At 28.3% G+C, this 24,322-nt stretch overlaps 4 protein-coding genes and 1 long non-coding RNA gene across 6 annotated transcripts; 3 read left to right on the top strand and 2 right to left on the bottom strand.

Moving 5' to 3' along the window:
• The first annotated feature begins 100 nt into the window (after positions 1-100).
• Positions 101-2,161, top strand: LOC122719343. 2 transcript variants are annotated; one of them, XM_043945078.1, is made up of 5 exons: positions 101-284; positions 424-750; positions 853-1,349; positions 1,432-1,623; positions 1,688-2,161. In XM_043945078.1, the coding sequence occupies exons 2-5, from the start codon at positions 497-499 to the stop codon at positions 1,939-1,941; spliced, it is 1,197 nt and encodes a 398-aa protein (XP_043801013.1). In that variant the 5' UTR covers positions 101-284; positions 424-496; the 3' UTR covers positions 1,942-2,161. The 2 variants fall into 2 exon arrangements, with proteins under 2 accessions (XP_043801013.1, XP_043801012.1); XM_043945077.1 differs by lacking the exon at positions 101-284 and having other exon boundaries at positions 312-750.
• On the bottom strand, positions 2,078-5,429 carry LOC122719341 (uncharacterized protein PF11_0207-like). The gene is made up of 5 exons (XM_043945076.1): positions 5,376-5,429; positions 5,076-5,117; positions 2,497-4,597; positions 2,354-2,381; positions 2,078-2,216 (listed from the first exon to the last, which is right to left on the bottom strand). Exons 1-5 carry the CDS (start codon positions 5,427-5,429, stop codon positions 2,195-2,197), a joined length of 2,247 nt encoding a protein of 748 aa, XP_043801011.1. The 3' UTR covers positions 2,078-2,194.
• A 672-nt stretch (positions 5,430-6,101) lies between these two features.
• On the top strand, positions 6,102-7,401 carry LOC122719364. Its single transcript, XM_043945100.1, has 4 exons — positions 6,102-6,289; positions 6,650-6,871; positions 6,943-7,155; positions 7,250-7,401. The coding sequence occupies exons 1-4, from the start codon at positions 6,151-6,153 to the stop codon at positions 7,399-7,401; spliced, it is 726 nt and encodes a 241-aa protein (XP_043801035.1). The 5' UTR covers positions 6,102-6,150.
• Positions 7,402-8,034: 633 nt separating this feature from the next.
• On the bottom strand, positions 8,035-22,333 carry LOC122719337 (insulin-like growth factor-binding protein complex acid labile subunit). The gene is made up of 8 exons (XM_043945071.1): positions 20,676-22,333; positions 17,287-17,455; positions 15,156-15,289; positions 14,421-14,682; positions 13,379-13,654; positions 12,678-12,923; positions 12,224-12,425; positions 8,035-10,117 (listed from the first exon to the last, which is right to left on the bottom strand). The coding sequence occupies exons 1-8, from the start codon at positions 21,074-21,076 to the stop codon at positions 9,900-9,902; spliced, it is 1,908 nt and encodes a 635-aa protein (XP_043801006.1). The 5' UTR covers positions 21,077-22,333; the 3' UTR covers positions 8,035-9,899.
• On the top strand, positions 12,286-17,268 carry LOC122719338. The gene is made up of 3 exons (XR_006347563.1): positions 12,286-12,455; positions 14,430-14,537; positions 16,293-17,268. It is a non-coding gene; the product is annotated as an uncharacterized LOC122719338 (long non-coding RNA).
• Positions 22,334-24,322: the final 1,989 nt, after the last annotated feature.

Genomic DNA, 24,322 nt, shown 5'->3' with positions numbered 1-24,322 from the left:
ATTGATATTTCAAAACATAGGACATAAAATCCCATTAAATGTTAGATCTAGCTTATATTTCATTTATAATAGTTTTTATTATTTTTTCTCTATTTTTTAGGGAATTCTAGCAATGTTGGTCCCTAAACAAGAAAATGCTATAGTTTATTGTTATACTACCTTATATTTATTATTCTGAGTATTTCATACATATATATATATAAATTCATAATTTATGTATTTATTTTCATCAATCTTCACAAGATGGCATAAAATATATTTTAGCTATATGATCTTATACTGTGGTAATAATCTTGTGAAAAAATTATATTATATTGATACATTAATCTTATCATATTATTATAAAATATGGGAAAGAAAAGTACAGTGTAATATTTATAATACAAAATTATATATTCTTTATTTTGTATTATTTTTTTGCAGTTATACACCTTATATGTCCTATTTTGTATCCTAACCTTGATTCCTATTAAAAAAAATTATTGTCATTAGTCCAATGGCAAATATAACTTCAATGTTGTCAATAGGACAACGACATGATATTTGTTCTGAAGATATTAGTAACAATTGCACAAATGTAACTGTTTCTGATACTGGTAATGACTATAATAATTCAAAACTTTTGGAAGAATTACAATGTTTTGTATGTGATGCAAAGATTCAAGGACGTCATTATTCTTTGGCTACATGTAGAACTCAAATATCAAGAACTAGAGTAATAGAAAAACTTGGAGAATTAGTTGGTGAAAGGTAGTATCTTATTGCAGTTATTATGTGAACATTATACACATTTCAGTATCATTGTATTCAAATTAAATGTATTATAATTATCCTTTTTATATAAAAATATAGATATATGGTAGTAATATCAGAAGATGATGTAATTTGTCGAAGTTGTGCTAATCTTATTAATACACTTGATAGACTTGATGTTGAAATGTGTAATGTACGTGATAATGTTTTGAGATTTTTGGAGCAAAAATATTCTTTGGAAAAAGGAGAACTTCTTGGTAATAGTGAGAAACAAAAGCGTTCTCAACCACCACAGATAACAAAATGTAACAATCAAACTGTAACTACTTATCAAAATAGGAAAGATGTTATTTTGTCTTCAAATATTACTGAAAAGCCCAAACATAAAAAAAGTAATATTTGGTTGCAATGTGATAAATGTCAATATACCACACTTCATAATTCATTTATGGTCCATCACATTAGAGATCACATTAAACAAAAAATATTTTGTGATAAATGTGGTGTACAATTTTATGAAAGTCAACAAGAATCACATGATTGTAACGTGAAAGAACATATAAATGATCAGGCTAGAGTTCAAGATAAACAAACAGGTTTTCTAAAATATTTACTTTTCTATAATTCTATAATGATTTGCTTCTGTGATCAATAAATTATATTCTAAATGTCTTTCAGAATCATCTTTGAAAGATATTGATGAAACTATACTGGATATTCCAATTTTGGAAAAAAGTATACAACAAAATGTACCAATTATGACTATTGAAACATATTCAGAATCACAAATTTCAAATCGTAATGAAAATATTCCTATAATAAGATTATCAAATTCTGAAAATTTATCAATACAAAATATTTTAACTTCTGGTAAGAATTTAAGGTTCATGTTTAATTAGAAAACATTTTATTATAAAATGTTTTTTAATTGTAGATAATATTTCTGCAACTGGTCAACCAATATATGTACGTATTTTACAACCTGTTGAAATTAATGAAACACCAACACATTCCTCAGTGATGGCATCACATTCTGATGGTATCACAGATTTAGCTATAAAACTTAAAGACAATTCTGAAAAACAAATTTTAACATTAACAGAAGATGGTAATTTGGAAATGGCAGAAATAGCTTGTTGGAATGATATACAATCATCTGAATCACAATCTAATATAATGTTTCAATAATTTAGTTTATTAAATTAGATTTATATTTAATTTAACTATTTTTATTAATATCATAAATAACAGTTATTTATATTTAATATAACATATATGTTCTTTTTTAACTTAAACAAAATCAGCATGCACTTTCAATATGTTGATTTCTTATTTTGTTTTTTCACTGCTGTTTATTTGAAAACTATTTTATTTGTTTAATAATTTCCAATCTTCTGTCTTTGATTCCATTTAAGATGATGTAGTCTGTAGCTTGTGTTTGTTACTTAAATCCCAAATGGGAACTAAACATAAATATAAACAATATTTATGAAACAAAAATGGAATTTTACATTTTAGTATAAGATATATAATTTTATATTATATAAATATTATGTCGTATATTTTATTTGAAAAATTTGAAAATATATATTAAACTTACTTGCTATGACTAAAATTCTTTATATTACCTATAACAAAAATTATTTATAGAATTCATTAATATTTTATTTAATATTTAATATATATATATTTAATATATGTAATAATTATTGCTTAATAGTTATTGTAAAATATTTATATTACCTATAAGTATATTTTTTACATTATCATTGAAATAATGCACAGCATCGGAAACCTTCTGAACAGAATTCTGAAGTCCATCAAATACGTTTTTTATATTATTTTTCGTATCATTTATTCCATTTTGTATGGCATTTTTTACATTATGAAAAATATTAGAAGTAACATTATTGACATTATTAATTATATGTTCAATAGTATCATTAGTATCATTAAAAATGACATGAATAGTATCATGAACATCATTCAAAACATTATTTATTATAGATCTAGAATCTTTTGAAATATGATGAATTATTTCTTTTAAATTTTTTTCATAAGACGTAATATTTTCAATATCTTTCAATGAATTTTTTGTAACGTTTTTAATATTATTGAGAACATTAAAAACTTGGTTTTCAACTTGATTAGTTATATTATGAACATCTTCCTTGGCATTGTTCAAAAGATTATTGGCATCTTTCCTTAATTCAGTCAAAGTATTATTCAAAATTACGGCTGTATTTTCTTTAATGTCTTCGATTGTATTTGTCGCTTCTGCTACAATTTGAGCAGATTTTTGTATGATTTCCTGTATTTTTTCTTTAATTATATTTATTACGTGATTTATAATCTCAGAAGTTTTATTTTGGACATATCTCAAAGTATTGTTTATGTTATGCTCCAAATTATCAAGCACATTGGTAACATTTTTTATAATTTCTTTTATTTTATATCTAATAATTTTTTTAGCCTGCGACGTTTCTCCTTTTAATTCACCGAGTTTATTTTTAAGATGTTCTAATTGTTCTTGAGTTTTATTCTTAAGATCAACTACGACTTTCGTGATTTCTTGTTTTACTTGTTCCACATTATTTTCGATTGTTTGCGTTATATTGTATAAGAATACATCATTTTTAGACTTAATATTTTTAACATCGTTTTTGATATTGTCAATAATATCTAATATAGAACTCTTTACAGATCGATAAATATTTGAAACAACATCTTTTATTTTATCTACAAATCGAGAAATATTTTGCTTGGCTTGTTCAAATTGTTCTTCAAGAATTTCTTCAGTTTCTTTTAAAATATTAGCAGTTTGGTTGGCAATTTGAGATAATTTTTCATTTAAATCATTTATGACTTCAATCACTTTTTCTTTGATCTCTTCAACATCTTCTTCAATTTCTTGTCGAAATTTTTTTGTTGCTTTTTTGATCTCAAATACTGTATTGTTTACAATCTCTTTCACTTCATTTGCAATTTTGCTAACATTTTGTTTGATTTCTTCTATATTTTCATTCAGCGCTTCTGAAAGTTTATGAAGAACTTCATTGGTTTCATTTTTCAATTTTTTCATCGAATCTGTTATCTTATTTATAGCATCTTCTGCATTTTTTTCCATTGATTGAAGATCTTTTTTCGCTTCTTGCCATATTTCTTCACCTTTTTTTTCGATCTTTTGTAATTCGCTTAATGTAACATTTTTCACTTCATTTAAAATATATTTAGCTTTATTTTCAGCTTCATTTATCGCATTTTCCAGAAAATAAGTAGTATTTTTTAATTTTTCATAAGTATCTTCAAAGAATTTTTTAAATTCTTCGCGTATTTTTTGCGAGATATTATTTCCATTTTCTTCAAGTTTAGCTATATCTTTCTTCAATTTTCTGTAAGCTTTCAAAAGTTCTTTCTTAGATGCTTCTGTCTCGTTTTGTACAATATCTCTAACACGTTCGAAGACATTGTAGGTTTTATTGTTAAAATTATTCAGGATATTTTCTATATTACTCGTAACATTTTGAAAATTCGCTTTGGAATTATTTTCGATTGAGATGAGTTTGTCTTTTACACTTTCCCAAATATGTATAGATTCGTTTGTTACTCCTCTCAGCTCATTTTCAAGTATATCCTCTACAGATTCTATAAGTTTTTCCAAATCATCAGTAAGCTGAGAATTTTTGTTCTTAAGATCAGATAAATTTTGGTTGTCATCATTATTTTCGTTGCTTCCACTATTACTATCATTGTCATTATTACTGTCATTGTTATTATCACTGTCATTGTCACTATTACTGGCATTGCTAGCTTCCTGTGAGTTTGCTTGAAAGCTGTAATCAGACTATGACAAGATTTTGCATTAAAATTCATATTAAAAATTTTTCATTTTATTTTATTTTATTTTATTATCAGATATATTATATTATTATATTATTTTATTATCAAAAAAACTAAATATATTCAATTATTTAAAAAACTTTATTTAATATATGATTTCTTATTAAATTCTATGTAAAAAATGAACAAGTATATTTTGATAAAATATAATATTATTAATGTAAAGAAAGAGAAAGCTAATATTAATATAAAATTTTATTATTCAAAATATTATAGACTTAATATATTATATTATTATAGACTTAATATAATAATATAATATATCTGATAATAAAATAAAATAAAATAAAATTATAATATTAATTAATTTAAATTTTTATTAATATTATTAATTATTATAATTTATTATAATATTATATATAAATAATATTATATATAAATATTATATATAAAAATCGTAAAAATTATTAATTAATACGTACCTTAACATTTTCTAATTGACCCTTTGCATCAAACGTAAAAGCCTATATTAATAAATTTTATAAAAAATAATTTTTAAATATAAAAATATTTTTTGAAAAAGAAAAAAACCATGAATTTTACAATAAAAATTACTAGTTAAAATAATGATACAATCTATGAAAAATATATTGGAAGATGGAAATTATTGGAATATTAAATAAACAATTAAATTAAAAATAAATAATGAAAAAATTATATATAGTAATTTATTATTTTCGAAATATTTTCAACAGTATTATAAAATAGGAAATTATACGTACAAAAACAGCAGTAATGCTGAAGATGATGAAAATTGGTAAAAATTTAAACATCATATTTGATGCTTATACTTGTACTCAAACTTTAAATGAAGTAAGAAAAATGTATGCCGTGATTCAAATGTGATAACAATTTATATATATATGATAAGGGTATGATTGACATCTGTATAAATAAAAAACAATGTCATTGTAAATGGTATTAAAATATTAAGAGATTTTGATAATGAATAATATTTATTCATTATTACGACTGGTAAATTATACGCCTTATCTAATTCAAATAACTCATTAACTTCCTTTTATTTAAAAATCAAATATATAAAATACGGGTTAAATAAAAGTGAATAATATTATATTAGAATGTTTATCATTAAAAATATTTTTAAAAGTTAATTATATTTTCGTATTTTTTCTTAATATTTAATTGATTTTAAAATTTAAATTTACCGCATTATATATAATGTAATTCATTCATCATATATACATAATTCATACATTATATATATTCATCATATATATATTAAAAACTTAGATTTTATTTTAGAAATTGAATAAAATTATTTTGAAATAGACAATTTTATAATATTTCACTATTTAAATATGAACAATATCTCAGAATAATTTTTAAGTTTAAGGTTATAAATATTAGTAATATTTGTCTAGTTTAGTGGTAGCACTGTTACTTCAAAACTTAAATGGCTACGCTAAGTATTGTACGTTAAAATGTATTTTAATTTAATACGTTAAAAACAGACATAAAAATCACATATTAATAATGGAAGAATTTAATATTGATATCGCACATGTTCTTCAGAATAGAGACTTTAGTATAATACAAAAGTTAAAATCATATTATTCTAATATTCAAACAAAAATAGCCGCTAAAGTTGAAGATGCAACTACGTATAAAATTGGTATGTATATGTGTGTGTGTGTGTACATATATATATATGTATATTATGTATATATAAAATACATTCCTAATAAACTTATTTATATAATATATTATAATATATTATATAATATATTACATATATTTATTAACATATAATAATCGATTCGTTTTATCACATAAAAAACAAAAATACAAAAAACATATTAGAGATGTAATAAAAAAATGTTTTTTTTTTAATATAATCTGCTTGTAATATAATAAATATAAAAATGTATCATAGATTTATTTTTTCTTATTAAATTTTTAAAAATAAATAATTTGATTATATCTGATATATAAACAATAATTTGATAATATTTGTCTATTCCTTTTTTTTTAGAATGTATTGAGAAAAGAACACAAAATGGTAATAAAATATCAGAATTACAACAAGAAGTGGAAAGTTTAAAATCTGAAATTGATGCAACAGATTTACAACAAAAAATTGTAGATAAAAAAATTGCCAATATAATAGAAGAACAAGAAAATTTAGAAGAAGAAGTTAAAAAAACAAAATCAAGAAGAAATAGTTTATCTATTGAAATTGTTGAATTAAATGAAGGTATTTTCTATAATTAGATATAATATAATATATATAATTTTATATTATAAACTTTTGACATATTATTTTAGAATCAAAGAAAAGAAAAGAAGAAAAGTTATTAAAATGGAAAAGTATTAAATGTGCTTGTCAAACTTATAAACAATATTTAGATTTCCGAATACGTTTAATCAATAACAAAGAACAAGAACAAGAAGAAATTAAAGTATCTTTTTTTATAAATGATACTGATATAAAAGACGAATATTTTGTACTATTACTTAATCATAATGATCAATGGAAAGGTATGTCATATTTGTTTCTAAAAATTATAAATTTATAATATGAATTAATAATTAATAATTAATATACATACATAAATAATTTTATATATTTCAGTAGAAAAAATTCATCCCACACTTAAAACTGAACATTTAACGGATTTTAAAGAAATTATTGATTTTTCTAAGCAAGTAGAAATTTCAAATATAATTGCATTTCTTTGTAAACTTAGGCATATTTTTCTTCAATATTATTTAAATGTAAAGTAAAATTAAAATCTTAGATATACTAGTAAGTAAATAATATTTGTTTAAATAATTAATATTTTTTAATGTTTTTTATGTAGTTAACTATTTTATAGCACTATTTTAATAAAACTATGTAATATAATAAAATTAATACAAATTAATAAATTTTACAACAAGAATTAATATCTGAATAGTTTTATTATATATAAAAGACTTCCAATACTATATATTACAAAATTTAACATTAATACGATCTTATTAAAATGTTCAATTATTAATAGTTATATTTCTGATATTATTATGAATATTGTGCCATTATATCATGTCTTAATATACTATGTTTTTATAAAAACAGTAAATTGCTAATCACAGTGAAGATAAATTATTTAAATTCTAAAATTACAAAGAAGTTTCCATTTAATTTTTATTTGTGTACATAGCATCTATAATGTCATATAATGCTGAATTGTTAATTTTGCTAGATTGTTATGAATATTAACTTAATAATTTGATTTAAACTTGATTTTTTCTCCTTCTTTTTAAAATTGATTTTATTTAAAAAATATTTTGTTGATAAATTGTTTCAATTTTAAAATTAACAATCAATATTAATAACTTTTGGTAATGAATGAAATAAATATGTAACATTCTGGATAAATTTTGAAGATATTATTTTTTATTTATATTAGAAAAATTTTAAAAATTTTATTTTTAAAATTTTTGTTTTTATTTGAAAATATTAGATATATGTCAATTCATTAATTTACATCACTGTTGTTCTGGTTATTTAAACAATCTTGAATGATGAAAATTTATTTATTCAGGTTCGTCTAATATCTTGCGAAAATTTGAATCTTTCGCTTATCATATTTTACATTAATTCGTATATTAACATAATTACGAAATATTTACGCGTCTTACTCGTACATGGAAAGGGCCAATTGATTATGTATGCGTAGCAGCACGTTGATAACAATTCATCCCTATTGGCACGAGTTAACGAGAGAGTCAATTGATCGCCCACTGCCAATCAGTCCATATCGCATACACAACGTAAGTTAACAGATTTCACTTACACTATTGACCTGCCCGATCGTTCATTTACTCGATCATTCAGGAATTTAATTAAAGATCGAAACGTCGACGATGGGAATTGATGCACTATATTATGATATATACTAGCCGTATTCACGTTGTCTATCGGTTTTGATACGATTAATACCTGTGCACAAATTTTTATCTATTATATTTAATTTAAAAATTCATTATTAATATAATATAATATAATATAATATAATATAATATAATATAATATAAATGTGCAAATATTATTCTGGAAATTCTATATATTATCTTACACAATATAATTGTACACTAGATATTAGACATATTAACCGACGTCATTAATGAATAATCTAAAGCAACACGAAAAATCATGATACATAGTACGTCACATAAGCGTTATGGATAATACTTTGAAGTATGGATGATTAATAATGATTTCGAGTTCAATTAAAAGATTAATTTCTTAATCGATCTCGAGAGCTTTGAGTACTCTTATTAATTATTTATATCATTTCTATAGCGCAGTTTTTTTATACTACATACTTATTTTTTTTTTTTACTACATACATATATAATTATTTTAACATATTAAAAGATGAAAAAGTAGATGAAATTTTTAAACAATGCAAATTGGAATTCGAAATGAAACATTCGGAGAAACGTCGAGCTCTAGTGTTAATAAGATGTATAAGAAGTAACGAAATTAATAAATATTTACAACGTAATAATGTCATATTAATAATTATAATTAAAAAATAGAAACGTTAATAAATTGTTTCTCGATAAGAATGATCTCGTTGTTCTTTAAGCGAGTATATAATGTTTTTTTTTCTATATCGAACACATGGGGAATTATTCTGTGCGAACTATATGATATGTGATTAAAATTCACTAAAATAAATATATATTTCTCGTTACTTAATAACTACATATAACAAATGTAGTAACACATCTATCGATTAGAGACCGACGTCTGATTGCGAACGATTGTCAGTTGTCGATTATGAGATTAATCGCATATGAAATTTTTTATGATGTCATGATGTTAATGAATATCTGTTTGTGTATATACGTGTATGTATGTATTATTCTATTATTATTATTATACAACGTTTTTTTTTTCATTTGCATGCTTCCAAGAAATTCACGCAAGCGGATTAGATTAAACGAACTAAAACGCCTGTCGAACGTGAAGGGGAACGAGGTTACACCAAGATTTACACCGCCCATTTCCACACACTTAGTTTATCACAATGAATACCAATAAAACGAACTTTAATATTATCGTTTCTCACGTGTGTCTATTCGTGTGTAGATATTGCATAGCTTCACACAAACGAATAACTGTAAATCGAAAAATTCTTCTTCTCGATCCTTCGTTTTTCTTCGTTTTCATTCAAATTTTCTCTATCGATTGATCACATCTTAGAATTCTTATTCTATTTTATAATGAACTACTCAAGTGTCGCGGCGAAAGAAACATTTCCTCCGGAAGCAGCTGCTGCGGCAGCTAACAACAGCGTCGGTGGTAATGGCGGAAGTGGCGACGTTTGTTCGGTAGGAGTCGCCACGGTAGTCGGACAATTATTAGCAACACCATAAACTTTCGCGTGATTAACTTCGAAAGCCACGGTCAGGTCTGCGAGTCCAGGATCACACAACACCGGATTATCTGTAAGCAAAAAACATCGGAATATCGCAAGGGGAAGCTCTTCTTTTTTTTATGATGTATCGTCAGCAAGACAAGATAAGTAAGAAGCTAGATATGAGTCTGTCTGGAGTGAATTTTTGAAGCAATAAAAATCATCGTATAATTATGACATCATAATAGTCCCTTAAGATCTATTGAAAAAATTATTCCAGATTTAATATATCATAATACAGAAAATGCATATTTGCATCATGATGATGAATTTAGGATTTCAAAAATATCATGAACATACATATATATGATTTGATCATGTGAATTTGAAAACATAATAATAAAAGGAACATAGAATTATCGTATCGTTCATTTGCAGATTATAAAAAAGAAAACTTCAATGAAAGTGTGAACCAGAATCCGAGAAATAACGAAGTTAACTGAAATAACAGAATTGAATATGATAATGGTAGCACGAAAACTTGTATATGTTTAACAATAAATAACAGTTAACAATCCATCTTTGGTATACAATAAATAATACGAGATGGCGCCACGACGGAGGTTATCATTATAAAATGTAACTTATAACAAAATAATGTACAGCTTGGGAGCCAAATGGAGCCACGTTATTATCAAGCAGTAATTTATTTTCTGCCGACACCGACCACTCTCATGACCCGTTCCCTCATTCTGTCTCATTTCTTCTTCCATCGGTTGGCCTCGCGACATTTAACGATGTGTTTATTAATTACGCACTGGCGCCCATTCAACGCGTCTGCGTTCCACAAAGACGTTATCCTTTTGTGAGGGTGGAAAACGAAATCGAATGACCGTTCATATCGTACGATCGGATGACTCGACGTTGTACGAACCAGACGATTACGCGTATTTGCGCATAATACGTTATTAAGAATATTATAAGCATTGCTTGTTTTCTCTTTCGATCTTATAGCACATCAACATTAAAATTATTCTGTATTATTTTTTATTATTTATTCTTTATATCGTGTTTTTTAAATTTCTATCGATTGTGTCAGCTTTGTTAACAGAATTATTTAATATTATATTCAACTTAATATCATTCAATTTTAAGAATTGGAATTAGTCGAAAAATTGTTAATTTTGTTTAATATAATCTATAATTTACTAGAAATTAAAATTTCCATGTTTTATGAAAAATAAGAACAAACAAAGAATAAAAATTATTTAACAAAATGATATTTCTAAATATATGAAGTCATGTACACCTGTGTTTATCGTTTTTTATTGCGCAATTTAAAAAATTCCTGATTATAATCTATCAATATTTATTTATTAAACGAAGCATTAACTTTCTATTAAATCAATTGCAAATGTTAAATATAATTGAGGAAATAGGTTAGCAGCTTTTGTATTAAAAGTAAATTAAAATTAAATTTATTAAATTATAATATATTATAAACATAAAATAATGTCTAATTGCAATAATTTAATTGGAAGATATTCACTTGTCAAATTGAAATTCAAAAACAATCTCGAAATTAAAGAAAAATTTAATATTTTAATAATATAATAAAATTTCTCAAACTATATTGCAGATATTTATTTATTGAAAGAAAAATTTATTCCAAATTCAATAGATATTTATAAAAAAAAAAAGTATATATATTTTTCTTATTTATAAAAAAAGTTTTTTTATTTTTATTCTCTTTTTTTTCTTTTTGTACATGTTATTATCAATTTACAAATAAGCATTTTAAAAATAATGAGATTTTTTTATTTAAAAAAATAATTTACTTATTTTATATATTATATTTATTTATTTTAAATAAAATTTAAATCTAAAATTTAAATATTGTTATATTAATTATTTTATCAATGAAATGATATAAGAAATAATTAATTAATAATAAATAATCAAATAATTCTCTTTATTTGAATTTTATGAATTCGCGAGTTTTATATATCACCTCTAATAATTTATTTTATTTTAAATATCTAAAATGTGTAAAAAAAAAGATAAAATTAAGGCTAAACAAATTTATTTAAGTTTCATTAATAGAATAATATTCATATATTTTACCATATAGATAATATATTATAATAATACTGATAATACTGATAATAATAATAATACTGATAATTTGAACTTACCTTGCAGATATATACGAAGCACATCTGGCACTCCGTGAACAGTACACCGTGTATTTGCCACGAGTTCCGGCATCAGAATACGTATCCGATTCGCGCTCACGTCTGCCCAGCAGAGAACGGGAAATCCACGAAAGTCTCTTTCGGATAACGTTACTAAACGATTATGTGATGCATTCAGTTCTTCTAGAGAAGGGAGCCACGTCTATACAGAAATATCATGATTATAAATATGGTAATAAGGAAACTTTTTCAAAAAAGATATTATTACACATCTATTTTGAGATTTATGTATATTACATGCTTTTTTAATTAATCATTGATTTGTAGGAAAAATTTAATTTTTTAACATTTCAATATATGTTCATATATCTGAATAAATCAAATATTCTAATGAAACTATACAATCATTTGATAAAAACACGTGTGTGAATTAATTTCATGCATATTATTGTACCTCTGATGTATCTTCAAGAGTGGTAAGCTCATTATGAGAAAGATCGAGTACTTTTAGACCATCAAGACCTCGTAGATCGCGTTGACCAATTGTTGGTCCTAAAGCATTATGACTTAGATTCAACCTCTGCAATTCCTTCATTCCAAGAAACAAGGAACCATCCAAGCTTCGTAGCTCGTTATGCTGAAGTCGCATATCTTGAATATTTCCGCCTGCCGTTTCATCTCCTTCCTCTTCCACTAAATTCTGTAAAAATAAATCAACGAGGATATAAAGTTATATATTTTTTTATATAATTCTTTATATTTGATTAAAATTTTTAACGAAGTATATTAAAATATATTTTTTTACAGATATTCGATTTGTCTTAAAAATAATAAGTAATAATATTTTTTATTTGCAATACGAATATTTGATTCATTTGAAGAAATATTATTCTATTAAATTCATCCACATACGTTTGAAGAAAATAAAATATTTTTATATTATCTAACTTACAACGAAATATTTAAATAGCTCAACATATATTCATAAATATATTGGTAAGCAAGAAGTGTCGATAATGAATATTAATTTTTCAAAGTTCAATTTTAATTCTATTTTTTAGAGTAATAACCATATTACAAGAGAATAATCATATTACAAATAAAAATTATCGAATGTTCCTCTATATAAATTTAAAAGTATATTTATCAAAGTACCTCTGATGGCGTTCTTCCTCTATGGAGCCGCGCGATTCTGTTGTTCGAGAGATCAAGCATTCGTAACTCGCGCAGACCACGAAGTGACGTGAATGAAAATTCACGAAGCTCGTTGTGCGTCAAATTTAAACACTTGAGCGATCTAAGAGGGTAAAGGACACTGTTGCCCCCATTTCCGTCGCCATTATCACCCGCGCTATCCAACGATTTTAGAGAATTGTGCCCAAGCTCTAAGTCCTCTAACATTTCAGCTTCTATGAAATCCTCTTCCGTTAACTGAGAAAAAATATTTTATTTATAATATTATCTTTAATAATATTTCTTGTTTTCTATTTATTATCTTATTACCATATACATTATTATATATTTTATATCTATTTGCATATTTTTCTCATTTAAATTCAAATTTTATTTTTAAATATATATTTTACTTTGGAAGTAAAATAATATATTCGTTAAAAAATTATATCAATATTTAGAATTAGAAATTTGTTTAGAATTATTATTAGAAAGAAAATTATATTAATTTATTAAATGTGAAATCTTTCTAGACGATCGAAAATGCTTATCAAATGTCGAATTACAAAGAAGACCATCGAATACCAGCCGTCCATTGCAATAAAAATTTAATCCGCGAAACGGAAGCGCACGACATAATAATTACATTAGGATGTAGTAATTGACTTAATGCACGGAACATTGAACGAACGCCTCCACGCGTTATCATACATCGCGATCGTGCACTTGCACTTCATATGGATATCTACATGTTTTATAAACCACTATTGCTTCGATATAAACATCATACTTGTGATGATGATATTTATTAAATTAAATTATAGTTTAATAAACTAACATAACATAAACTATTTTACGATATTTTTCAAATAATGTTTTAAACAGAATAATATATTTTTCATATTTTTGAGAAAAAAATATTTAAAGTATATAAATTATAATTATTTGTTCTAATATATTATAAAAATAAACTATAAGGGAATTAATATTTTATTTATCTATATTATTGATCATGATTAATTACCTCTTGCAGATCGTTGTGCGAAAGTTCGAGAAATTTCAATCGACGTGCCTTTTGTAGCGTACCATCCAAACTGCGAATCTTATTGTGTTGAAGATACAAACTTTCCAAACGATGCAGGTAACGAAATTCCACCGGCAAGTGAGTTAATTTATTGTCCACGGCGTAGAGCATCTTCAGATTATGGCCAGAAGACGGTAGCTCGCCATCCAGAGACGAGAGCTCGTTGGCGTTAATTAGCAACCACTCCAACTGATTCAAATCTCTGAAACAAGATTAAGCCACGTGCATGGCGAACCTCACGTTCCGATAAAATTCGCTCCAAAAAAAAAAAAAAAACAAATCATTACTTGCTTTCATCAAATGAACAAAATGAATATTTCTTAATTTTCCTTCTATTATTTATTTTCTTATTAATTATTATTTTTCTTTCTCTATTAAAAAAAGAAGAAGAAGAAGAAAAAGTGGAGAGAGAAAAAAAAAGAAAATGATTCTTAAAAATTGTATATAATCTCAAATATGTGACTAGATCGCAAGCTTAATTGTTCTCTCCTTTGCATATAATACGCGTGCACGTTTGCTTAATCATTCGGCCGAGTCCAAGGAGCTTGGTTCTTTGCATCAACGATGAATAGAGCCAATTAAGAGCCACTGTCGGAATTGTAAACAGGATGTCCGATACATTCTAGGAGGTTCGTGAATGGACGTAAATTTTCGGTAATCAAGAAAGTGTCGTACCGTAAGGTTCGATTCAGGCTTTGTAAATGATTGCGGCCAACGTGTAAGTGCTTCACTAACGGTGGTAACGAGCCTGGCACCATTTCTGAAATTGCATTTCCGGCCAGAAGAAGATGTTGTAATGTCGGATTGTACTGAAAATCATAGGTAAAAAAAATGCATTTTGAAAATACACATATTAGAAGGATTTAATTATATAGATTTTTTTTTATTCGTATATATTATTTCGTATAAAATAAATTTATCGCTTGGTTTATATAAAAACAGTGCGTGAGAACGAGCGAACGAGCGAGTGAGCGAACGAGCAAAAGAGAGATAGCAAGAGAGAGAGAGAGAGAGAGAGAGAGAGAGAGAGAGAGAGAGAGAGAAGCAAGAAGGAAAGGAAGAGATGAAAGATGATTTAGACAGATAATATTTAGCAGTATCGACAAACGCGATTAAATACGAGGATGTGCGACGTTTAATCAAGAATGGCGTTATATGATAAATATTAACGACTTACTGAAGCAACATTGTTATATATATAGCGAAAATTTTTTAAACTGTACTGAAAGTTCATGATGCAACGGAAGAGTTTAAAATGTTGTTGTTCGCATTTATTGAAACCGATCAATCAATTCGAATCAACAGCTGTTTACAACTGTCACGCGATAAACATTTTTCTCTGATAATTCATCACATAGGCGGTATTGTTACAATCAAATTTATCTGTTTTTCTCTTATTTACATATATTTAATAGAATATTCAGAGATATTTAATTTACTATAAAGTGCATGAATAAGCATGAATTTAGCGTGTCTCGGTTAGTTTAGAATCGTATGAATATTACGAATTTTTTATTTTTTTACATAAAAATACGAATAATAATAAATTTAACTTTATGGGCAAACGTGTCATATAGAATATATATACATATATATAAAACACAGCCTTTTAAATAGCAATGTTTGAAATTATTCTTCTATCTTCTCAAAATTGAAAAATAGTTAGTCTAAAAAAAAAAATAAGTTTGAAAAAAAGTTTGCATACAAGTTTTTCACATTTCTATTTTTTTATTTTTTTTTTTTTTTTTTTTTGTTTCATGAAACGTGTGATAATCACACGAGGCAACCGTAAAAAAAAATTCTCATAAGTAGTACGATTCGTCTGGGGAACGATTGACGGACAATTCTGTGCACGTGGCCAGTCACGTGCGCGACAAGCGCCAGGGAAACCCCACCAAGCTCTACTAGCTGTCTTCCTCTCTTCGAGATGAATTGATGATTTCGTTCATACGCAGGTTACAAATATATCATGAAATCACGCATAGTGTGCAAAACGTATTTAAAAGAATCTTATCCTTCTATCTTATTGATTTTGTTAAACAATGAAAAAAAGTAAAAAAAAAAGTAAAAAAGAAAAATAAACGAATAGAAATGAAAAATACATTTTCGATCGGATGATTCTCGTATAACATCACGTAAATGTTCAACGTGCCGATCTGAAACTATTTTTACATAATTTATAATTTATTTATTTAATATCTCTTCCGTATCTCTTTATATCGTATTAAAAATAATAATAATATACAAGAAATTTTCCTCGTGAACAGGAATCGCTGAATGATGAATGTTCGCTCGATCATTCGGTGCGAATCAGATCAGACTTAATCGGCTCGATAAATGCATATCTTTGCAGAAATATTGAAACGGTCAAAAAAGGTTATGTCAACTCTTATATATTGATCACATATTATGACGTATTTATAATTTATTTTCTTCCTGTTTATAAACTGTTTTGATGTTATCACTACCGGGTGATGATATTTTTCCATTTACCTTCTCCATTCATATTTTCCTATAAACATTTTATATAAGATATCGAGAGAAAATAATTCAGATAATTGAAACAACCGGTATTTGCGAACCGTGATCAATGCGTCAGGGAATCTCAACCACGTGTTTAATATTTGCGCATAAATGATTGATAAATACTAATGATATATGTGATTCAAAGTTCTTATGCGTCTAGAAGTGCACAAGAAAACTTCGATTCCTGAACACGTGTCTCGATGCATTTATATATTCAACTCGCGAGGAAGAAAACTAATAAAGGCAGTGATGAAATGTTCTTATGAATACTCATGCATACCTTAAAGTCATCCGAGTCTATACGATTTATCCGATTTCTGCTGAGATCTAGGGTCCTCAGTAAAGATAGATGAGACAGAATATGTCTTGGTATCGACGGTACTTCGTTATCCGCGAGACTAAGATATTGCGTTCTTCCCAACCCCGCAAAAACTTCACCATCTACGAACCTACAAAACATGAAGTTTCTTTAATTCTATCGTGCATAGATCTATTATAAATAAACTTCTTATTATGCTCAAGATCGTTATTTTCGCATCAAAATCATACATCATCGGGAAATAATAATTCAGATATTTACAAGGCATACGCATTGCACTGCAATTCAATTGAGCGAAACGTTTATCATAATCGAATGAGAAATTTCATTGATCGAAGGAATAATAAATTTATTCGCAAGAATTAATAATGCAGATTCCTTATTATTTGTAAAATATGAGTTATTTTCTTGAATGGCGTAGAAATATACTTTATCAAAATAACTTCGTTTTAAGATTAATATCTTGAGATAATTAAGATCGTTGGAAACGAAAGAATAAAAATTTTCTTGTCCCCGAGAAATTTGGAATATCATTTGTCGATAAAGCGTTATCATCTTACGTACAGGCGAACAGAAAAGCGAACAACATATGGCCCTTGAAAACACATAACTAACAAGCGATATACAATCAATCCTCAATTATCTAAAGTGAAGCGAAGTTATCGCTTATTGTCCTAGTCACGGATCAACAAAATGGGCTTATATTTTTCCTTGATACTCGAATTAAGGAAAAGGATTGTTATACTAAATACAAGATATAAGAACGATTATCAAAGCGTTTAATCATTTGTATTTCGACAAATTTCCATCATGAATCATTAAGTTGTAAAGACCCCTCCGATAAAATATAATTTTTTTAGTTGTTCTAGAAAGCTCATATCTTTCCTCATACGATACAACTTTTATACAATATATATTATTTTCATTATATATACATATATATATATATATTTTTTTTCATTAAAATTATTACAATTATAAAAAAAAATAACGTACGAAACTTTTATAAAAATATTTGGCTTACAATATATCTATTGCATGTCATATCTCATATTTCATATTTCAAAAAATAAAGCATCTATTCCTAGAAAGAATAAATAATTCATTGAATTCATCATTAAATAGTAATTAAATATAAAAATTTAATTGAAAAAACAAAAAAGAAATATTTAACCTAACGTTTCTATTTTTAAAAATTTCTTTTTTTTTTTTTAAATAATTGAAATTGTCACACAATCACACTTCTAGAATTGTATAAAATCTTTATCAAGACATGCAAGTTCAAAACGAATGGACCAGTGAAAAATTTAACTGTAAAAAGATGAGACACGGTCATTATCGTTCAATTATTCACATAATGTTGGCTCACAGCATTTCGTTATTTAATTATTCCAAGACGATAAGCGCAGGGCTTCTTCTTCTTGATAACTCATTCGAAGAGGTCAGGCACGATTAAGATTTCATTCTCGCGCCCATAGCTCTGCCTCTTTTTCTATCTTTCGCGAGGAACGACGACGATTGATGATTGTTCGTCCGACGTGAACTTTCGTTTTTTTCTCATCTGACCAAGTATCAGGACAATCAAGGAAGACCAGTGCTCGTTCATTATGCCCATTTGAAGAGACAAAAGGACGATATTTGCATATTAATTAGAAACAAAGAAATTCTCGCGATTTTTTCATACATTCATTCTTCAATCGATAAATTGACGATAATTAACGATCGATGAAATCTCTCATCGACTATATGATGTATATAAATACATTATTTTTTTTCTGTAAAGCAATTATTTTTTCAAGGACTCGTAACAAAGACATGAATATTACCTTTATAATATCTTTGTTCCATTGTTTCTCGAATCTCAATAAAATTTACATTATTATTAACATTAATTCGACATAATGTGAGAATTTTTTGGATATTGAAACATTTATTTCTCCGCCTAATTATCGACGTATTATTTAATATTTTATCTGAACAGAATATAAAATATAATGTATAAGCAAACAATATCTTTCAAAGATAAATGAGGACAAAGATTATAGTAATTATACTCAACGTATACAACACGTGCATTAGAATTAATGTATTGTAAATTGAAGGCCATTTTGCGGTTATTTATAATTGCAAAACGCGCATCATAATTTTATGAAATATTTTACATTTCATTTCTCGAATGATTTGAATAGAATTTTTCCATTAAATTTAATTGTGAAAAATTTTTCATGTATAATTTTATCAGAATCTAGAATCGTTTCTTTGTTGCCTTATAAATGTCTTTATTCGCAACATCAAATGGTGACCTTTTGTGAACAGATTGTTGCTTGTATCGATAATGTATACGATACATTTGTAAACGTGTTTTTTTATGAGTTTCGAATTACAAATACATGTCATAAATTTTCTGTTATCCTTTCTATACACACGTTCCTTGAATTTCTTTCTTTTCACGCTTACAATTCGCTTATACTTTATACTTTACGAAAGTTGTGACGACATTTCGTAAGTGATTAAGGAACTTTATGGTCAGACAAGCGGGATGTGGTCAGACGACACGTTAAACATGGATGCGTGAAGTCAATAATATACTATAATAAAATTTAAAATTTTTCGATTAATAAATTTTATAAAATAAAATTTCTTATTGATAATTGTAATAAAACATCGTGATATTTTTAATCCACATACATTATCCGAAATTTTTACAACGGATTCATCTCGAGAATTGAATTTTCACCTAAAATTATTCTCACGAGGAATGAACTGCGCAGATAAATTGGATAAAAAAAAAAAGAATAATAATAATAATAATAATAAACGAATAAATAGAACTTCTAAGAACGTGATCATTGCTCGATCACTGCAAACGCGTTGTTAGACGTAAACGTGGCCTGATATCATTTATCCACGGGTCATTATCGGCGTCACACGATTTTCTTCACATCCACAATGGAAGAGCACGAGGAATTTCCATGATTTTACGTCTTTCACACATTGAGGAAGATACCTTGAAACCGCGAGGTCGCTCAATGAGCGAAAACGAATTCATACTATCGCATTCGTTATACTTGTTTGAGCAAACTATAACTCATACAACGTGCTTCTGAAAGGAAAAACATTCAAATTCCTGAATGATAAAACGAAGTGAAAAAAAAATTTCACAATATCGGGATAAGAAAAAAAAAAAAAAAAAAAAAAGCGATTAGAGTAATTAGAAAGAAATACACAGACACACGAGGAACACGCAACGAAACAACGATTTGTCCCTTCAGAAAAATTTTCACGCGTTCTATTCTACAACTGATAGATACAATAGCTCCCGTTTGATGCAGGTAAACTTACACACTCACCCTAGTCGATCGTGATTCAACTCGAGTTTCGTGATGGACATCCGCAGCTCTTTAAAATCGTGCCGCGATATATCCCTGAGATTCGAATGCGCGACACGTAAGGTAATCTGTTGTTCAGCGGTGAATTTGCCCCTTAACGCCCCTGCCACTTGCTCGAAAGAGTCCATTTTCTCGCACACGACCTCGATCCGTTCTCCATGGCCTCCATGGTGGCCGGCGTTGTTAGCGGTTGCAGTAGCGACCGCGGCAGCCGCTGCAGCAGCGGCAGACTGGCCCGGGTTGATAACGGAACTGGAGAACTCTTCCTGTCGGCAGGTGCACGGGCTTATCTCGCGGCGAACGGCACAATGGAGGCTCGTGCTAGCCGCCAACCCTAAAAGCGTGTAAAGCAGCCCTGACATGGTGGTTCGAGTGTCAAAACACGGCCACGCTGATCACCATCCAAACGGGCCAGTAGAAAGGTCCGCGCTCGTCGACAGAGGTGATCCTTCCCCGCTCCGCAGGGACCATGCGCACCCCCTTGATACCAACCACCTTCTACCGATCCTTGCCCACCTGTGTCTGTATACCTCTCTCTGTCACTACCCTATATATTCCACACTCACACTCTTATTATTGATATAATACAATATCCAAGTTACACGACACAATATTAAGATAATTTTATAATCACTAGATAAATAAATAAAGAGCGTTGTTCACTTATAAAATAAAAGCGACAGACGAAAGGAATCTATATCAGTTTCATTCAAACTTGGAATTCAAAATTGGATTAAATTTTGGAGAAATCATTGGTGGATCGGAATAAACGGATCAGAAAAGAAAAGTCAACGGTAACCGATCATTCGATAACAAATAAGGGTTGTTTCTTTTTTTTTTTTTTGTTTCCCAGGTTATTAAATGTTGTTAAATGGCTCACAAACGACACTTGGTCACTCTCTTGTTCACCGATAGATACCAACTCTAGACTGACACTGGCCGGATACGACTGACAGCTACGTATTATCTACACTGTCGCGATCCACACCCCGACGGGGTATATATATTCACTGCTGAAACGCGGGTGAAAGCTGGCTGCTGTGTATCTATCTCCGTTTTTCTCTCTTTCTTTTTCTCGTTCGTGCCGGACACGAAGGAGGCTTATCGTCGCCAATGGGCCCTCCTCTTGGCGCCACGAACGCGGCAACGGCATTAAGCCGCGGCGCGCCGCGCGAGACTTACTTATAGTCACAACGTCGTGCCGTGGCGCGGCGCGGCGCCGCGCCTCCGGGAGGGACTCCAACTCCTCTCAGGACTCGTACATTATGTGCGTACACCAAGTGGATTCCCTCTTCTTTTGCCTTCTTCTTTCGTTTTCCCTTCGTTTCTGTCTTTTTATTGCTTACCGTTGATCTATTTGTCGCTTGTGTTTCCGGTCGCTTGGATCGGCAACCGGAAGTCTCCACACGTGAAACGTACACTTCCTCAGTTTCGTCCTACAACTTCTATCGGGTGTAAGCCTAGAGAATAGACGATATCCTCGTAAGTCCTCTCGATTATGATAGATATTTAACAATATAGATAATAGAAAGCTTCTTTTGACTCGTCCCATGATTCACGAATATCGATTTCCTTTCCTTTTAAAGAAGATCCACTGCACGTTTCTCACTAAGCGAGACGGCAAGAAGCATCGTCAATCTCTCAATGCTGGCGCACTGCATATGCAAAGGCGTGTTTGCACCGATAAGAAGAGCATTGCTCAACTTTTGACCTTTGCTTAGCCGCTTCAGGGTTCGTAGGCTGAAAGAAAATACCAGATAATTCGCTCGTGGATCCCTATCTTTCTTTTCACTCTTTCTCTCCCTCTCTCCTTGTCTTCTGCTCGTTGATATCTTACCCTCTCTCTTCCTTGTAGTCTTTCTTCCTCTATCTTAGTAGCTAGTAAATGATACGTACGATCGACAGTCGGACCTAATAAACAATTGATACTATGAAACTATTGATATTTTGAACGATGTAAACGCGTTATCGTTATTCGAATTACATATTTTCAAGTTTTTTTTTTTTTTTTTTTTTATCTTTCTTTGGTCCATAACACCGGTCATTTTCTCATCTGATAGTAGACGTTTTTTAATCCCGACTACTTCGTACGCGATAACATTAATACCAGGTGCTTATTACACTCTGTGTGCATATGCAAATTTATACGCGACGTACTTATTAAAATTACATGTAAGCAAGATGTGTTTAATTGCATGATGCATTAATACGATATGCAGGATAACTTCTTTATCATTAAATGAATATGTTCTATTTTTATTTATTTATTTTTTTTCTTTTACTAACAAATTTGTCAATGCAACGAGATCGGTATCACCCTTTCCTTCGAATCGCATTTTAGAAAGCATGGCTAAGCGCCATAGGTATCCCAGAAGAAGAGAGGGAGGATGGATTTTGAGGTAGGTGAACTGCCAAGAACGCTCTTGGAATGTTGGTTCGGTGAAACTTGTACATTTTCATCGCTCTCTTTTTTTTTTTTCTTCTTCTTCTTCTTCTTGTTATTATTATCGCTCTGTTGTTGTGTTGAAGTTTGAAATATGAAAATCGTTAATCGATATATCATCTACTGGTGGTCTCAATGAAACCTATACCCTTGTAGTAATCATTTTACTTGTCACGATTAATTTGAAAATAAATAAAGTAATAGGAAAGTATTCTGAAAAGTTGATTCAGATTGTAACATACATTTTTCATCATTTTCTTCTTTATTATCTTCCATGAATAAATCATAAATAAAAAATGCATCTGAAATATAATATAATTGTGTAAAATTAATTCTCATCGTTTCACATCATTATCTTATTGTCATACCTCGTATCATTTTTGTTGACACACTCAATTTCGCGAGCTGTTAAAAAAGTCCTCTTGATCCCCTTATAGATGTTATCGCTTGCGTTGTCGCGATGAATTTCGAAGCAGTTAGGAACGCTACTGGAATGTTAATCCGTTCAAGTTCTCGGTTTCCTTTTTCTCGTTTTCGTCATCCTCGCCGTTATCGTTTTTGCTGTTGAGCTACTAATCTTTGTAAATGTTAAAAAGTTAGCAAGGACTGACACGACTATCAAAGTATGTGTCAAGTTGGTACACGTGTCTTGTCTTTTACATGATATTTTAACACAGTTCACGATCCTGCAATTATCTCAGTTACAATAAGTATTGCTAATGTTAGGCGATAATTATTCTTTTTATTATTTTTTTGCTTCCCTAATTTGTTAAATTATACAATATTTTAATCCCATTGTTAATTAAATAATCCTTATATTAAAATAATTAAAACACTTTTTTTAATAAATGAGAAAAAAATCTCTCGATTTGAAATTCATACTTCGTTCGTTTATCGAATTACAAATAGTAGTGATTATAAATGATCTTTCAATGCTATCTTTCTTTCATTGTAAACCAATACGGATTAATTACCGACCTCAACGATCAGACATCTCTTCGTGGATCATTGAAGCAACAGTAAATATCTGACAGCCCGCGTGCCTCTCGTATTTTCACCGACCGGTTTCTATGAATTCCATTGACACGATGTATCATCGCGGTTTTCCTCGATGAGAGAAGAAAGAAACTTCTGGGCCTATTTTTCGCTTCACTTGCATCATTAA

Source organism: Apis laboriosa, unplaced genomic scaffold (assembly GCF_014066325.1).
Source record: "Apis laboriosa isolate Shangri-la unplaced genomic scaffold, ASM1406632v1 scaffold74_cov149, whole genome shotgun sequence".
NCBI classification, from domain to species: domain Eukaryota; kingdom Metazoa; phylum Arthropoda; class Insecta; order Hymenoptera; family Apidae; genus Apis; species Apis laboriosa.
The sequence above is the reverse complement of the archived record's forward strand: the minus strand, read 5'-3'. Positions and strand labels throughout refer to the sequence as shown.

Bases quoted from the DNA above. Each gene is read 5' to 3' on its own strand.
- LOC122719343 (XM_043945078.1), top strand. From the start codon at position 497: ATGGCAAATATAACTTCAATGTTGTCAATAGGACAACGACATGATATT. The intron at 751-852 runs GTAGTATCTTAT...ATAAAAATATAG, and splicing joins GGAGAATTAGTTGGTGAAAG to ATATATGGTAGTAATATCAG. The intron at 1,624-1,687 runs GTAAGAATTTAA...TTTTAATTGTAG, and splicing joins ACAAAATATTTTAACTTCTG to ATAATATTTCTGCAACTGGT.
- LOC122719337 (XM_043945071.1), bottom strand. From the start codon at position 21,076: ATGTCAGGGCTGCTTTACACGCTTTTAGGGTTGGCGGCTAGCACGAGC. The intron at 17,456-20,675 runs GTGAGTGTGTAA...CATGTTTTGTAG, and splicing joins TTGAATCACGATCGACTAGG to GTTCGTAGATGGTGAAGTTT. The intron at 10,118-12,223 runs GTAAGTTCAAAT...TTTTGCTTACAG, and splicing joins GCTTCGTATATATCTGCAAG to ATAATCCGGTGTTGTGTGAT.
- LOC122719341 (XM_043945076.1), bottom strand. From the start codon at position 5,429: ATGATGTTTAAATTTTTACCAATTTTCATCATCTTCAGCATTACTGCT. The intron at 5,118-5,375 runs GTACGTATAATT...TTATTAATATAG, and splicing joins TCAGCATTACTGCTGTTTTT to GCTTTTACGTTTGATGCAAA. The intron at 2,382-2,496 runs GTAATATAAATA...TTTTTGTTATAG, and splicing joins TGTAAAAAATATACTTATAG to GTAATATAAAGAATTTTAGT.
- LOC122719364 (XM_043945100.1), top strand. From the start codon at position 6,151: ATGGAAGAATTTAATATTGATATCGCACATGTTCTTCAGAATAGAGAC. The intron at 6,872-6,942 runs GTATTTTCTATA...ATATTATTTTAG, and splicing joins AATTGTTGAATTAAATGAAG to AATCAAAGAAAAGAAAAGAA. The intron at 7,156-7,249 runs GTATGTCATATT...TATATATTTCAG, and splicing joins TCATAATGATCAATGGAAAG to TAGAAAAAATTCATCCCACA.